At 43.7% G+C, this 14,044-nt stretch overlaps 1 protein-coding gene across 4 annotated transcripts; it reads left to right on the top strand.

Annotated features, from left to right (window-relative positions):
- The first annotated feature begins 314 nt into the window (after window positions 1-314).
- On the top strand, window positions 315-13,452 carry PROK2 (prokineticin 2). 4 transcript variants are annotated; one of them, XR_003435883.1, is made up of 5 exons: window positions 315-696; window positions 819-1,020; window positions 4,462-4,587; window positions 10,690-11,751; window positions 13,247-13,354. XR_003435883.1 is itself a non-coding variant. In XM_027121399.1 (5 exons), the coding sequence occupies exons 1-4, from the start codon at window positions 527-529 to the stop codon at window positions 10,750-10,752; spliced, it is 561 nt and encodes a 186-aa protein (XP_026977200.1). In that variant the 5' UTR covers window positions 315-526; the 3' UTR covers window positions 10,753-10,797; window positions 13,247-13,344. The 4 variants fall into 4 exon arrangements, 3 of the variants coding, with proteins under 3 accessions (XP_026977200.1, XP_026977201.1, XP_026977198.1); XM_027121399.1 differs by having other exon boundaries at window positions 10,690-10,797; window positions 13,247-13,344; XM_027121400.1 differs by having other exon boundaries at window positions 317-696; window positions 11,689-11,751; window positions 13,247-13,452.
- The last annotated feature ends 592 nt before the right edge of the window (window positions 13,453-14,044 follow it).

Genomic DNA, 14,044 nt, shown 5'->3' with positions numbered 1-14,044 from the left:
AGGGTGATTATCTTGGGCTAGGAAGTAAAAGAGAGAGCTGCCTACCCAGAGCTTAAGGGGCCTCAGGCTGGCATCCGAAGCCTGGCGATCTCATTCCGCTTTGGCATCATTCTGAATTGCTCTGCCTGAAGCTGGCGCGATGTTAAAGAGAGAAAATGCATGCGAGGAAAATCAGAGAGCAGAGGGTCGGGAACAGATGTGAGCAGAAAGGAACAGCATTTGAAATGAAAGAAAGAAATTGGACTCCCACAGCTGGAAGCACAGACCCCCTCAGTGTCGTCAGGGATGTGGGATAATTTTGCCCTCCCTTTGTTCTCCCCCCCCCACCCCCGTCTTCCAAGTTCCCAGGGCGTTTGTTTGATGTCTTTTTCTGTTCGATTATTGGACCCTAAGGACGGACCCAGGGTCAGTAGGTGACATACAAAAATGAACGAATTGAGCGGTTCTTATCACCTCCCTTGCTCCCCCCCCCTGTGTCCACAGCGCCTAGCACGTAGTAGGCGCTCCTTAAACATCTGGAGAGCAAATGAGCTGCAAGTTTGCGGCGCTGAGCACGTGGGACTGGGGAAACCAGGACAGCAGAGGAGGGTGTCCCCGACCACAAAAGCCATGCGGGCGCGTGCAGAAGGCTGCGGCGGGCGCTGCCTGCGTGGCGCCCGGGGCGGGGGCGCGGGGGCCCGCGGCAGCACGTGCGCGGTGAGGACGCGGGCCGGGCCGGGCCGGGCCGGGTGGGCGCGGGAGGTGTGCCCGCGCCGTGGCCCCCGCGCGTGCGGCTGCCCGGGTGGCGGTGTGAGTCACTGCGGAGCTTGTCTTTATAGCCGCCGGCAGGCTCGCGTGAGACGCCGGCCCGCCAGCCAGCCGCTCCGCGATCCAACCCGCGCGCCCCCAACGGCCCCCCAACCGCCGCCCAGGCCCGAGGGCGCCATGAGTAGCCCGCGCTGCGCCCCGCTGCTGCTCCTGCTGCTGCTGCCGCCGCTGCTGCTCAAACCCCCCGCGGGGGACGCCGCCGTCATCACCGGGGTAAGCGGCCCCCGGTGCACCTGTCCGCCCGGGTCGCGCGCGCCCTAGAGGCGCCGGGTGGGGGGCGGGGTGGCGACCGCAACGGGGAGGCGGGGGCCACCGGGAGGGTCATCCCGGGTGGGGACTCCTGCTCCAGTCGCCCTTTGGCGCACTTGGAAAAGTGCCCTGCTCCCAAAGCCGCGGACGGCCGGGACATCGGGCGCTCCCTGTAAGAAAAAGTGACCACAGTCTCACCTCATCACCTTCATCACCACCTTCTCCCGCTTGCTTCCCCCTCTCTCCTCGTGTTTGGTCTGTTTTTCTCTTAAGCTGAAAGAAGTTTCCTTTCGCGGTTTTCTCAAGCACTTTCCCCAGACGTTCCAGCCTCTATCCTTAAAATTTTAGTGTCCTGAAATGCAGAGGGGCAAGACCAGTACCCCCAAATCCCGGGAGCCTGAATTCTGTAGTCAAGGAGTTTGCTCCCCGAGGCATCCTCCGCAAAAACCCTTGGAAATAACTTGGTCTGAGGACATACGTGCACTTTGAAAAGCAATGTGGACGCTGCCTTCTGGGTTCCAGGTTTTTTGGTTTGTTTGTTTTTGTTTTTCCAGCGTCCCGAGGTTCTCCCTGTAGAAGTTTTCCACTTCCAGTTATTGGTAAAGCACCTCCAGCGCTCTGGCTTAATTCTGGAGTAGGTTGCCATGTAGATGTTGCAGTTTAGAGAGATGTCTTCATCATTTGTACAAGCAGGAACTAGTTCAGGTCTCTTCTGCGTCCACCAACAGTTTTCTTTGTGTGGATCCGAAGGATGAGTTTACAGCACAAGATAAAAATGTCTAGTCTACGTCAACAATGCAAAATCGCTACGATTTCCTGATTATTAAATGCTTTACTCTTCTAAGTCTTAACTTATTTTACACCTCCATTAAATTATTTCAGATAGCTAAGTGCACACAATAGGGTTTAAATAAAACTTCTGTGTTTGAAATGATGATACGTAGATAATGAAATAACATTTAAATTTAAGGGAAATGTCATCGTCTTGAGAAAATTAAGCTCTATTGTCTCCATGTTGGTTAATAGGCTTATAGCACATTGAAAGTCCTCATACTAGAACAGTATGTGGTTACAGCCAATAGATATTTGGGTGACAGCCAAGAGATGCTTAATTATAAGCATTGTGATATTTATTAGAATAGTTTGTAGAGATTTTTACAAATGTATTTGAATAGCTTTGTCAGTCCCTGTGGTTGAAAAAGAGTTTTTACAGGTCTTTCGAATACATGAGAATTGAAACCTGATGAGTTTTTTTCCCCCCTCTTCCCCTGCTGGCTCATTTTAAATTTCTCCTAATCCTCTGAGTCCCAGATTCCTTTGTGATATAAGTATCTTTTTGTTCCATTCACAAGACAACACTATTTGAACAGATCAGCAGTGGGTTAAATATGAAGGGCATTAGGAAAACAGCTGTCTAATTAAAAATATATAAACCTATGCAATTCTTTGTATGTCTGAGAACTGAAGCTTTTTGTGTTACAAAATGAAATTTTATCACATTGAATGTTTATCTGTTAAGGTTTAGACTGGGCTTATTATATAATTATGTGTGCTGTTTTTCTTGTTGTTTTAAATCAGTGCTACCAAAAAAAAAAAGAATTTAAAAAATTTCTCTAAAACAACACGGCAATAAAGAAATGTAGTTATGTTTCCATGACAGGAACCATCTGGAGTCAAATAAAAAACTCAATAACTTATCTAGATATGTCATCTCTAGGCTGTTAAACATTCAAGTGATCGGTTGAATTTTAAGAGATTTTGGCTGAATTTTGATTGTCTTATTAAAGGAGCTAGTGGGGCTTCAGAATTCCTGCTCTTGAGCATCTGTTGAAGTAAAATATTGCCTGAAACCTCCACCTTAAATATTTACTTTTGGGGGGGGGTAGTATATGTAGTTATTTTTAGACTGATTTATATGGCCACGCAAATTTGTTAAGGCGGTATTGGAAAAGATCGAGTATTGAACGTCTCATTTATGGAATGTACAATGGCTACATATGTGTGATTTCTGGCATTCAAATAAAAATTGGAAAAGTGGGAACGTTTATATATTTTCCTATAAATGTTCAAATACCCCAAGATGAAAATTGTAGTTTAAATCCAGATATTTGTTTTAAATAGCTCGAGAAAAAATTCTTATGGAGGAAAGAAAACCAACTCTAGAGCAAGATAGCTGATCACTCTTAACGAAAAAATAGTGAATAAGAGTGTGCCCATATATTTCCATTTTGAGAAGTTATAGCTGTCCCCAAAACCAAGAACTCTGAAGAAGTGTTTTAGTTGTTTCCATGAAATCTACATTTAAAATTTGTGTCTAAATTATACACTTTTTAGCTTCTTACGTATATAGTACAGGTTGCTTTTACCTTATCACTAGCAGAACATTACTGCACACCATTCAGACAAAGCATCCTATTTATGGTTGGTTTAGGAGAGAAGAATAGTTCTTCAGATCTATTTTCATGCAAATAAGTTTAGACTTCATTATTTACTTCTACTTAGTCAAGTATGGAAATTCTTCCATAGTTAATTCTTTGATTATATGTATTTACAAGTTTTTATATCAGGAACAACAGTCTTGAGTAATCACTGTTGATAATTGCATCTGTCGCTTGCATTTCTAAATCTGATGGCTCTTATAGGATAGTTCAGGTAATTTTGTAATGTACACATATGTATATCCGAAGCCAATAATTTCCTTTTTGCAGGTTACTCACCCAGAAAAGAGTAATATAAGGCAAAAAGTCTTGGTCTGTCCATTCTCAACCTGTGAGATTTCTTTCTTTCAAAAGGAAGTGGTGAAAATCAAGTCAGTGGTGTGAGAAACATCAAATCTCGTGCACCAAAATGCAAATATTTGAAAGAGAAAATGAGTAGTATTTCAAAAATCGACATCAGTGCCTTTATGGGTCTGGAGTATTTCATGCCAGATTTAGAGACCATTTAAATCCCTTTTTAAAATTGGGCCCAATGTATTCTGCAGTTAATAGTTATAAAATCTTGCGATTCGATTTATGGAGTTCCTAATGGCCATGTATGGTAAAAGACTAATATAGACACGTTCTTCAAATTCAGAGCCGGTTCATCCATAAAGCGCAAGAAAAAAAGAGCTCATTTTGTTTTTTAAAAATCTTGTGGTTTAAGATTTTCATAATGTGTGGGCCATTATTTAGGTGATTTTTTTTTTTTTTTTTAACCCAAGTGGGAAAATCACTTCTGGTCAGATTTTGTTGTAAATATGGTCAAGCAGATGAAGATAACACTTCTTTTTTTATATGTAAGATTCTTAAAATCATAGCGGTTGGATATTAAAAGGGCATTTTTTTTTTTGCTGCTAATTTTAGATCCCCTTAGCCTGAGTCATTCCTGTTATCTGTATTTATGTGTTTGCTTATTGCATTTCAGGCCTGCGACAAGGACCCCCAGTGTGGTGGAGGCATGTGCTGTGCTGTTAGTATCTGGGTTAAGAGCATACGGATTTGCACACCGATGGGCAAAGTGGGAGACAGCTGCCATCCGCTGACTCGTAAAGTTAGTATATATATTTGTGTTCTTGGTGCTTCTCTTACATTGCAGTAACTCAACTCTGAGCAAGGCCTGTGTGACATGAAACCCAGGGTAACGTGCTAGAAGTTGGGAATCAGAAGCTGAAGTGGAAAACCACTTCCTCACTCCTTTCCCTTTCCATTTGAGAGAATTGTATCCTTTACCATCCTTATTCTATTAATCATTTACATATCATGCTTCTCGTGGCATTAGAAGCATTTCATGAAAATAATTTCAAGCACTTAAATTCGCTTAAAAAACTTTAGGAGATATAGATATATATCTATATATATAGATATATAGATATATATATAGTTTATGCTTCTTTGCAGAAATCAGAGTATGCACGCTCTTGAAAAGATGTTTAACATCAGACCTGCCGAAAAGGCAGAAGTAAATAAGTTTGTGTTTTGGTTTTTGCAGAAAATCATCCATGATGCAGTCACTCTTGTATCTTCACTTGAAAGTCCTCTATTTTGACTCTCTCCACAGGATGCCTTGTTCACAACCGTGGAGGTTCATGATATTTAACGTGCCAGTTTATTATCTAACAGCTCAATATCACAATGCCCTGAACACCACTTTTGAAAAGTGATTGCCAAGAAGTGGCAGGACCAATGGCAGGACTGGACAGGGCTTTAGAGGTTGTGTCCCCAGGGGTTGCAGGCTCTCTTGACTGCAGGGGTCGGGCAGCTGTACGAGACATCTGGAAGGGGGTGGGTGGCAGGCAGGAGAGAGCAGAGAAGGTTGTGGAGCCTGGAGAATCATTGCCCTTCAGATTCAAAACGTTTGAAATACAGTATGAGTACAGTCAGATACCCCAGGGATGCCAGGTTGCAGGTGCCTTGCTCTTCTAGTGGTACGTCTTCATTTACCCAACAGTTACGTGGGGTGCAGGGGCAGGGGTGTGTGCTGAAGGACAAGTCCCAGGCCTGGTGGCTCGTTGGCGGCGAGTTCAGTCGCCTACAGTGTTCTCTCTACACGTGGTATCCTCTCGTCTTAAAATAGGTTGAATGTTTTCAAAGCAAGCTAGATTCCACCTTCTGCTTCTTTTTTTTTTTTTTTTTTTTTTCCCACATGCGGCTTAGGGTTTAAAACTGTAGTAGTGCCAAACATCTTTCCCGTCCTCCAGAGTTACAGATAACAGCTAATATTTTGACTCTCTTGGAATGAAATAAGGAAGGATGTATATTGGCTTGGGTTTCGCTCTGTGCGCTGTAGTGGGGCCCCTGGTTGATTGGACCCATCTGAAGACGGCATTGGGCTCTCCTGTGGTTTCCTTGAGAAATACTTCCTGTTGTGTTTAGACCTTTCCTCCCTGTGAGCCGGTCTTGTCGTTTGTAAGCATGATATGCACCTTTTATTCTTGGCCATTTTGAGACAGGAAATGTTTTAAACCATTAGTTGTTTGGCTCTGTGCCAGACTCCACCCCTCCACACCCCAGGTGGGGAGGGATGGTGAAGCCCCAGCCGCCTTTGACCTTGATCTCAGTTTTTATCATCTGCCTTATCCAACGAGAGTCATCTTTTGTCCATTGGAGTCGCTGTTGCTGAAAAGTTGACTCTTAACTCACCCTCCTTTAAGACTTACGTTGTCTTCGTACAGTGTTAGTATAACCTCACGTGTGCCCCAGGTACAGGAATCTTGGGGCCAGTTTGCTAAAGCGAGTGAAGAGTGACACATTCTGGGGGACTATTTGTGTACGAATCACAGTACTAGTTGCTGCTCGTTGGATGCAGTGGTGTACCAGACACTGGATACTAAGTGTTGTGGATGTGTTTCTCACGGTAATATTCACAGGAAGCCTGCGAAGAAAGATTTACTTTTGTCCTAGTTTCCGTGCAACAACGTTCGGCCGCAGAGGGGCTCAGTGAGTGGCTGAGGTCCCAAGGTGACAGGTCAGAAGGCAGGCTGTGGATTTCACTTCTGTCTGATGCTCCATTGTCTGTGTGGTCTTAACCACTATATTCTTCTACTTCCATGAAAGCTGTCGTCGTGTTTAATTTGAACATGTTGTTCAGTGCAGTTAACCCGAACTGGTTTGTGTGGGGAAGATGCTCACTGAGATGAGGGACAGTGGTCCAGAGTTGGCCCCTGTCTCATCCTGTAGTTCCGATGAGTTTTCCAAACCTGAGATATTTTGACAAGAGAACCAGATTCTGCCTCCCCGGGTTCGTCTAGTTTCTAGTTGAGGTTTAGTGCAAGGTCAGTTCTGAAAGGAAACAAAGTCATTCTCCTGCCGTAAACCCAGGGACATCTCTGTGCTGTGTTTTTATCACACTTAATAACGAAGTCTATAATAACCGAGTAGGGTTTTCCTAATAGAATTAAGTGATAAAAGAACTGAAGTACTGAAAAAATAAGATTTTAATGTCAGATCTGAACTTACCCCCTTGTCAGATGCCCACTTGAAATGTGTTTCTAGACCTCGATGTTACAGCTTTTCATATTGGTTATTTTTCTGTCTTGAAAACACATTTTCATAGGTCATTTCAATGACCGAGTTCTAGTCCCAGAGTTGTTACTTGTCTTGGGCGAAATTTATCCCGGTGAAAATCTAGTTCTTCCAGGGTATCTTTCAATTATATTCTATTCAAAACAACTCAAGAACAAACATTTTTTAATAAACATATCCTGGTGAAACTCCACTCTGAAGTTTTAGAGCTCATTAGTAGATGGTAAAAACGTAGACAGAAAATTCTTTTTAATGCGATGTGTTTATTACTTTTACCTCCCTGTTTTCTTTTTCTTTGGTTAAAAAATAAAGTGGATTAACTCTGTCTGTGGTCCCAGGTATTGGTGCTTTAAAAACACGGGCTGTGGATAGGTGAGGACTACACCTACTCAAATTTTAAACTTTCCATTCTGGTTTGGTCTTGACATTAGCCACAGATGTTTGTTTATTTTGATAAAGTGAGCAGTATTTGATGAATGAAACTGAGACCTTTAAGTAGAAACTGGTGGCCCCTGAGTTTATTTTACTGTTTTGTTTCTCAGATGTATCAATTAACTTGTAGAGTCTACAGTCACTGCTAGGCTACGGTTTTGTAATTGTAAAGTTTTTAACTTCACATTTGATAATTCAAAAATAGAATAAAATATGTCTACTTAAAAAGAATAGGATGCCTGTTTTCTAAACACATTTTTAGGCAACTAATAGTTTTAACATGTATTGATTTTTAACAATTAGTTTTTTAACAATTAAGAATGCATTACTAAATCGTATGTCTACTGGGAATACTTTGCTGTTTAAGAAACATTCGTTTCTATTAATACCCACACTTTTAGAGTTTTTAAAGATTAGCCATGTCCATCCCATTCTGATTACCCATTGGCTTTGGAAGTTTAGAATTATGTGACTAGTACTTTTATTCTTATTGCTTATTATTTTATCAAAAAAGTTTAACAACTATGTTTCCTTCAAACAATTAATCTTGTTTTTAAATTTCATTCCATTTTTTATGTTAACATTTTTAGCCCTCGTTTTGGTTTTCTATTTTTATTTTTGAGCTGCACTTTAAACCTTGACTAATACATTTTCCTTTCCTGAAGCAAAAAATTTCTGATTAAAACCTGGGTCTTGTTCATGTTAAAAAAAAAAAAAAAAAAGGAAGAATTAAAAAGTTATTAGCTGTTTCTATTTCAGAACCAACTTATGGTGAAACATTATAATTTCCGAATAGAGTATAAATTTTTTTTTAATACTGACTAAAATATAACTAATATAAGTGCAAACTTTAGCGAAAGATGGGTGGAAGAAACAAAGTATGCTCATTTGCTGTCACAGATGTCAAGAGCCACTGTCTGCATTTGCTCTCTCAGGACAGCTTCATGCCCGTGATTACAGGTTCAGATTGGCAGAGAGACTCACAGGACATGAATATGCTTTAGGTTAATATGGGGTTTCTCAACCTGGGCTCTTTTGACATTTTAGACTGGATGACTCTTTGTTGTAGGAGCCGCCCTGTGCATTGTAGGATGTTTATTAGCAGCAGCTCTGGCCTCTACCCCCCTAGATGACAGTAGCACCCCGTCCCAGTTGTGCCCACCAAAAGTGCTTCCAGACATTGCCACGTGTTCCCTGGGCAGGGAGGACGGGGGTGTTGGAGGCGGCTGGAATCACCCCGGTTGAGCACACCTGTCTAATCCTTCATTTACTTAGCCTTACGGGACACAACGTAGGAAGTACAGCATCTTCGCCTCCTTGGGAACTCATCAGCTCCCTGAGCACACAGCTCCTTTTGCTCGCTCGTCCACACAGGTGCTGTGGCTGCCATACGTGATTGCCAGGGTGTGTGTGTGTCGGGGGTGTCCTCTTGACTCATAGAAACTACCACTCATTTCTTGCAAATCTTTTATGATTGCCCTAGTTCCAGAGGCTCAAGGCTCCCCCAACTCAAGTGCAGTTTCACCCAACCAGTGAGGCTGACCCACCATCCCCTGCTTTTCTTTACTTTCTCTGGGGACACACTGCAGTGGGAGGCCCAGGTCCATGTCAGGTCGGCCTCCATCAACCCAGGCCCCAGGTTAACCCTCTACTCACAGGATGGGAGCAGATAAAGTACTGCATGATTTAGGGTTATGTAAGTATATACCTACTCCAAAAAAATTAGAAGAAACAATTTAGAACTTTACCAAATTAAGATACGGTGGCACTCTGCATAGCTATTAAAACCGGAAGCTGTGGGACTTGTCATTTTTATTTTATGCACTGTTATACCATTTGAATTTTTTTGAGCTGTGTACTTCTATTGAAAAAGTTGTAACAAGCCTGGTTTTATTAAGATTAAAATTATAATAGGGCCAGTACTCTTTATGTCACGTGACTAGGCTTTTCTGCACGTGTCCCATTATGTTTCCTTCTTTTACACAATTGACTGTCTTGAGAGACAGCACGAATAATACTTCTGTTTCATATCAGGACTGCTTTCTCTTTAAAAGTGCTGCGAATGTATTGGGAATCATGACTTCTCAAGAGTGCTGAAGGTTCTGCCTCGGTAACTTCTAGAATTTGCTGGTTGGAAACCTAGACTATTAGAAACATTGGCTTGAGTGTATAGTTGATTCTAAAGTAAACCATCAAGTTGGTACTGAGTGACGAGCTCCTTGGCTCTGTTTGTACATCTGAAGATGCATCTTCAGATGCATGATGAACACTTTCTCATGCATGTGTGACTGTCAGACACCTATTAGGTTTGTCATACAGTGAATGTAGAAGTAGCAGTGAATGGACCAGTCAAGAAACGGGCAAGTTATCTATGGGGTGTATCGTGTCAGAAGTCGTGGTCTGTGTGGTTAAGAGCTCATAGATGGAGGAGAAAACTGCTACAGGCTGGTCCAGTGAAGAAGGGCTCAGAGGAAGGAGGGAGAAACACAGACTGGATCTTGAAAAAGCATAAAAATAAGAAAAGAGCATTCAGGTATAAAGGGACCTGCAGGACAATCGAATCATTATGTTAAGTTCAGTTGGAGCAGATCTAGGTTGACGCTTCCACAATCTTGGTGCTCTCAGTAAGAAAAAGAATAACACAAAGATATTTTTGAAGGTTTCACAAAAGCACACGACCTAGTGAGCACGTTGCCAGGGCCCCTCCTAGACCCTGGAGAGAGAGCCTTTGGCTTCCGAGTTTGGTGGCATTGGTCAGTGCCAGGCAGGGGGTCTCGGGGTGAAGGGGGAGCTCCAGGACCTGAGAAGGTCACCCCTTTACCTTCAGGGAGGTCACAGCTTGTGGTGGGCACAGGAGATAGGACACACTCGAGAAAATATTTGTTAAATGCCTGTGTGCCAAGCAGAGTGCTGTGTCCTCAGAGACAAGAGTCCCTTTCTTCCCAGAGCCTGGAATCTGGGCCTGGTGGTATTTGGAAGAAGATGGAGCTGGGTTTGACTGTGACACGTTCCTTTTCTAGCTGGGTGACCTCAGTCTGGTGCGTTAATTCACCTCAAGAGGAGGCCACTTGGCTTGTGTCAAAGCGAGGCAGAAATCTGGCTCCCGCTTTGGTGTGACATTCATACATGATGCCTTGATGTGGCCCGGCCCGTGGCAGGCCGCCAGCGTTAATTTCTTTTTTCTGCTACTTTTGCTGAGGACGACCTACGTGACAAGCCAAAGAGTGGCCAAGGTGTCGAGATGCACAGAGCACCACACTGAAACCAAGAGGACACTTCTTCTGAGTACCTGAAACTATCTTACTGGGTATCTGTCATTAAAATTTAAGTTCCATGAAGGGCAGAGGCCTTTCCTGTTTGGTTCTTCACTGTATCTGCAGCACCTAAAGTAGGGTCTGATATGTTGGTGACACTCAGTAAATGCCTGTTGAATGAATGAATGAAAGACACGTGCTTGGCGTTCTCCATGGGTACAGTTTGACACCCTTATTACAGTTAGAGCTCACTTGTTCCAGGCTCCTTGGATATCGCTGTCTGTGTTCATTTTTCTCAACCTCAGCACCGTTGACATTTTTTGGACATTTTTTTATACCAGATAATTCTTTGCTGCGGATACTGTCCCCTGAGTTGTGGGATGTTTAGCAACATCCTTGGCCTGTAGCCACTGGGGGCCGGTAGTGCTGCCCCCTCTCCTCATTTGTGACGCACAAAAATGTCTCTGGACGTTACCAGATGTCCCCTGGGGGGCTGGGGGCAGAATCACCCCAAATTGAGAACCATTGGTTCGTGTAGTCGTTTGGGGCTTGGTGAAAGGAATCTCTCAGATCTCAGGGTCACGAAAGGATCATAAAGGTCATGAGTTACAGCATCTCATACCATCCACTTGTAATTGTCCAGGCCATTCCTGCTGCCTCCACCTCCTCTGACGTAGTCTCGGGGGCAACAAATGAGCCAGCTATCCGTGGGCCTTTCGACACACACAGTGACAGAACCATTCTAGCACGCGTCTGCATGGAGCCGATGGCCAAGGTGCTCCCGAGTAGACGCTGTCGTTAGAGCCTTGAAAATAATGCTCTTGCAAAAAGACAGCGGAACTGGAATGGCTCTGCCTGTCCACCTCATACCTCCCCTGCCGTCCTACTGCTTCCCTTTCTTCCCTGTGTATTTATGATCTCAACCATCTCCCTGGCCCTTCCAGAACCATTTTGGAAATGGAAGGCAGGAAAGAAGAAAGAGGAAGAGAAGAAAAAGGAAAAAGGAGGTAAGAAGAACACGAGCATGGGAGCACCCAAAGATAACGCCCAGAGTAATCAGCCTTGACCGTTGTTGGACACCCATAGAATTGGGTCCATCCAATCAGTGCAACCTAACAATAAGGTTAGAATGGTTCTGCCACTGTCTGCAGACAGCCTTCTGCTTGATGTATAAAGAAATGATTTAGAGGGCATCTGGAAGATGCATCTCAATTTTCTCCTGAGGACAGATTACTGGTGTGGGGCGGCCTCTTTTGGTGGAAAGAATAGGAAATACGCTAGAATGATACCGAAGAGTTGGGAGGCGGGAAGGATGCATTTCCGTGCCTTGCGGAAACTGTAGAAGGATCCCAGAGGCATGAGTCTGTAAGAGCTGGCCTCTCTCATGTTACCCTGGATCGGGTAATTTGTCATCCCATTTCATTGAATATCCATTGCCTCCAGGCCTGGGGTTAAACTTTCTCCCTATCCCTTGCAAAGCACGCAGGTTCTCAAGAGAGCACCACCCCTACAGGGGGAAGAATGGTTTTTGCTCTTTGCCTCTAGAAAGCATACGTGTTTTGAGGGTCCTCCAGTTGCCGCGGCACAGAGAACCACCACCCCAGTTGCTGGTTGACCCTCCTCAACCCGGCTTCACCCAAGACATGATGAGCAGGGCTCTTAGAAATAGCAATTGAACAGCTCTTGGAATGAAGCTGACCTTTCACTGCTGGTTCTCCCTAAGCCCAGGTTTGCTTTATTGCATTCCTGCAAACCGAGCTTGCCTCCTTCCCTAATTTTACTCTTATTATCCCCTTGCCCCACCCAGAATTTTGACTTCGTCTTACATCTTTTTTTTTGGTGGTGGGGGGGAGGAATGGTTTCTGGGGTTTTTTTTATAGATTTTTTTTTTTTTTTTTTTTGGGCCGCGCTGTGCGGCTTGCGGAATCTCAGTTCCCTGAGCGGGGATTGAACCCAGGCCACAGCAGTGAAAGCACCAAATCCTAACCACTAGACCACCAGGGAACTCCCTCACATATTTGCACAAATGTATGAATTTATATATTTCTCATTATCAGTGAATTTTTATTTGCTCACTGTATACATGTGGTTGTGCCCATAATGTTATGTTCTTCTCAAGGAGCTGCAGTCACAGGACGCTCTAAAAAGAATTAAAATGAGAACAAGTAGAAGGCAGTGTAGCTTGCTGGTTAAAAGCTTGGTCCCTCAGCTCCCCCTGCCAGCCAAGCTTCAAGTTCTGGATATGTGACCTTGGGCAAGCTCCTAATCTCTCTGTGCCTCAGTCTCTTGTCTGTAAAATGGGTAAATTAAAGTATTTGCCATCTTCACAGAGTGGTCGTAAGGATGGAAACGGATAACACATAAAAAAAATGCTGAGCCTGTTGTTTGATGAATAGTTAATACTCAGTAAACACTAGCTATTATTATTCAAAGAGATTTCTCAACAAAGTTTTTGTTTTTTTAACATTTCCTGCTCTGACTCAGTTTTCTTTTTTATTTTAGGTTCCATTTTTTGGACGGAGAATGCATCACACGTGTCCATGCCTGCCCGGCTTAGCCTGTTCACGGACTTCGTTTAACCGATATACTTGTTTAGCCCGAAAGTAACCACTTTAGAGGAGAAACTTTAAATGTGAACAGCCACACGATGTCCGTAAAGTCTGTTTACCTGTGATTGTGCCAAACAATTAATATGCCAGAAAGAAATGCTATTGCTTCCTCAACTTTCCAAGTAACGTTTTCCTCTTTGATTTTTTTTTTTTTTTTTTTTTTGCGGTACGCGGGCCTCTCACTGTTGTGGCCTCTCCCGTTGCGGAGCGCAGGCTCAGCGGCCATGGCTTACGGGCCCAGGCGCTCCACAGCATGTGGGATCTTCCCGGACCGGGGCTCGAACCCGTGTCCCCTGCATCGGCAGGCGGACTCTCAACCACTGCGCCACCAGGGAAGCCCTCCTCTTTGATTTTTAATTGATGTGTTACTTTTCTTTTTTTTTTTAATCGAAAGCGGATTTATGTTTTGAATAGAAATGTAAAGTGCAAGGCATTATGGAGCCAGTTCTCATTCATTTCCCTGTTTGTGTTTTGGTGTGGCTTTTTTTAATGCCAATAACTTGTCCATTTTCACAGAAGTGTGGAGAATAGGAATTTGATATTTTGGTACAGAAACTTTCTTTTTCTTAAAACACCCCCTGCCCCACTGTGTGCACACACATGCACGCACACGCGCGCGCACACACACACACATACACACACACACCTTGGTCTCTTTCCCTCACTCCTCAGTGAGTTTTAAGACTCTCAT

The sequence above is a fragment of the Aethalodelphis obliquidens genome, unplaced genomic scaffold, assembly GCF_003676395.1.
Source record: "Aethalodelphis obliquidens isolate GAN/ISIS:26980383/991018 unplaced genomic scaffold, ASM367639v1 scaffold22, whole genome shotgun sequence".
Lineage (NCBI taxonomy): Eukaryota > Metazoa > Chordata > Mammalia > Artiodactyla > Delphinidae > Aethalodelphis > Aethalodelphis obliquidens.
The sequence above is the reverse complement of the archived record's forward strand: the minus strand, read 5'-3'. Positions and strand labels throughout refer to the sequence as shown.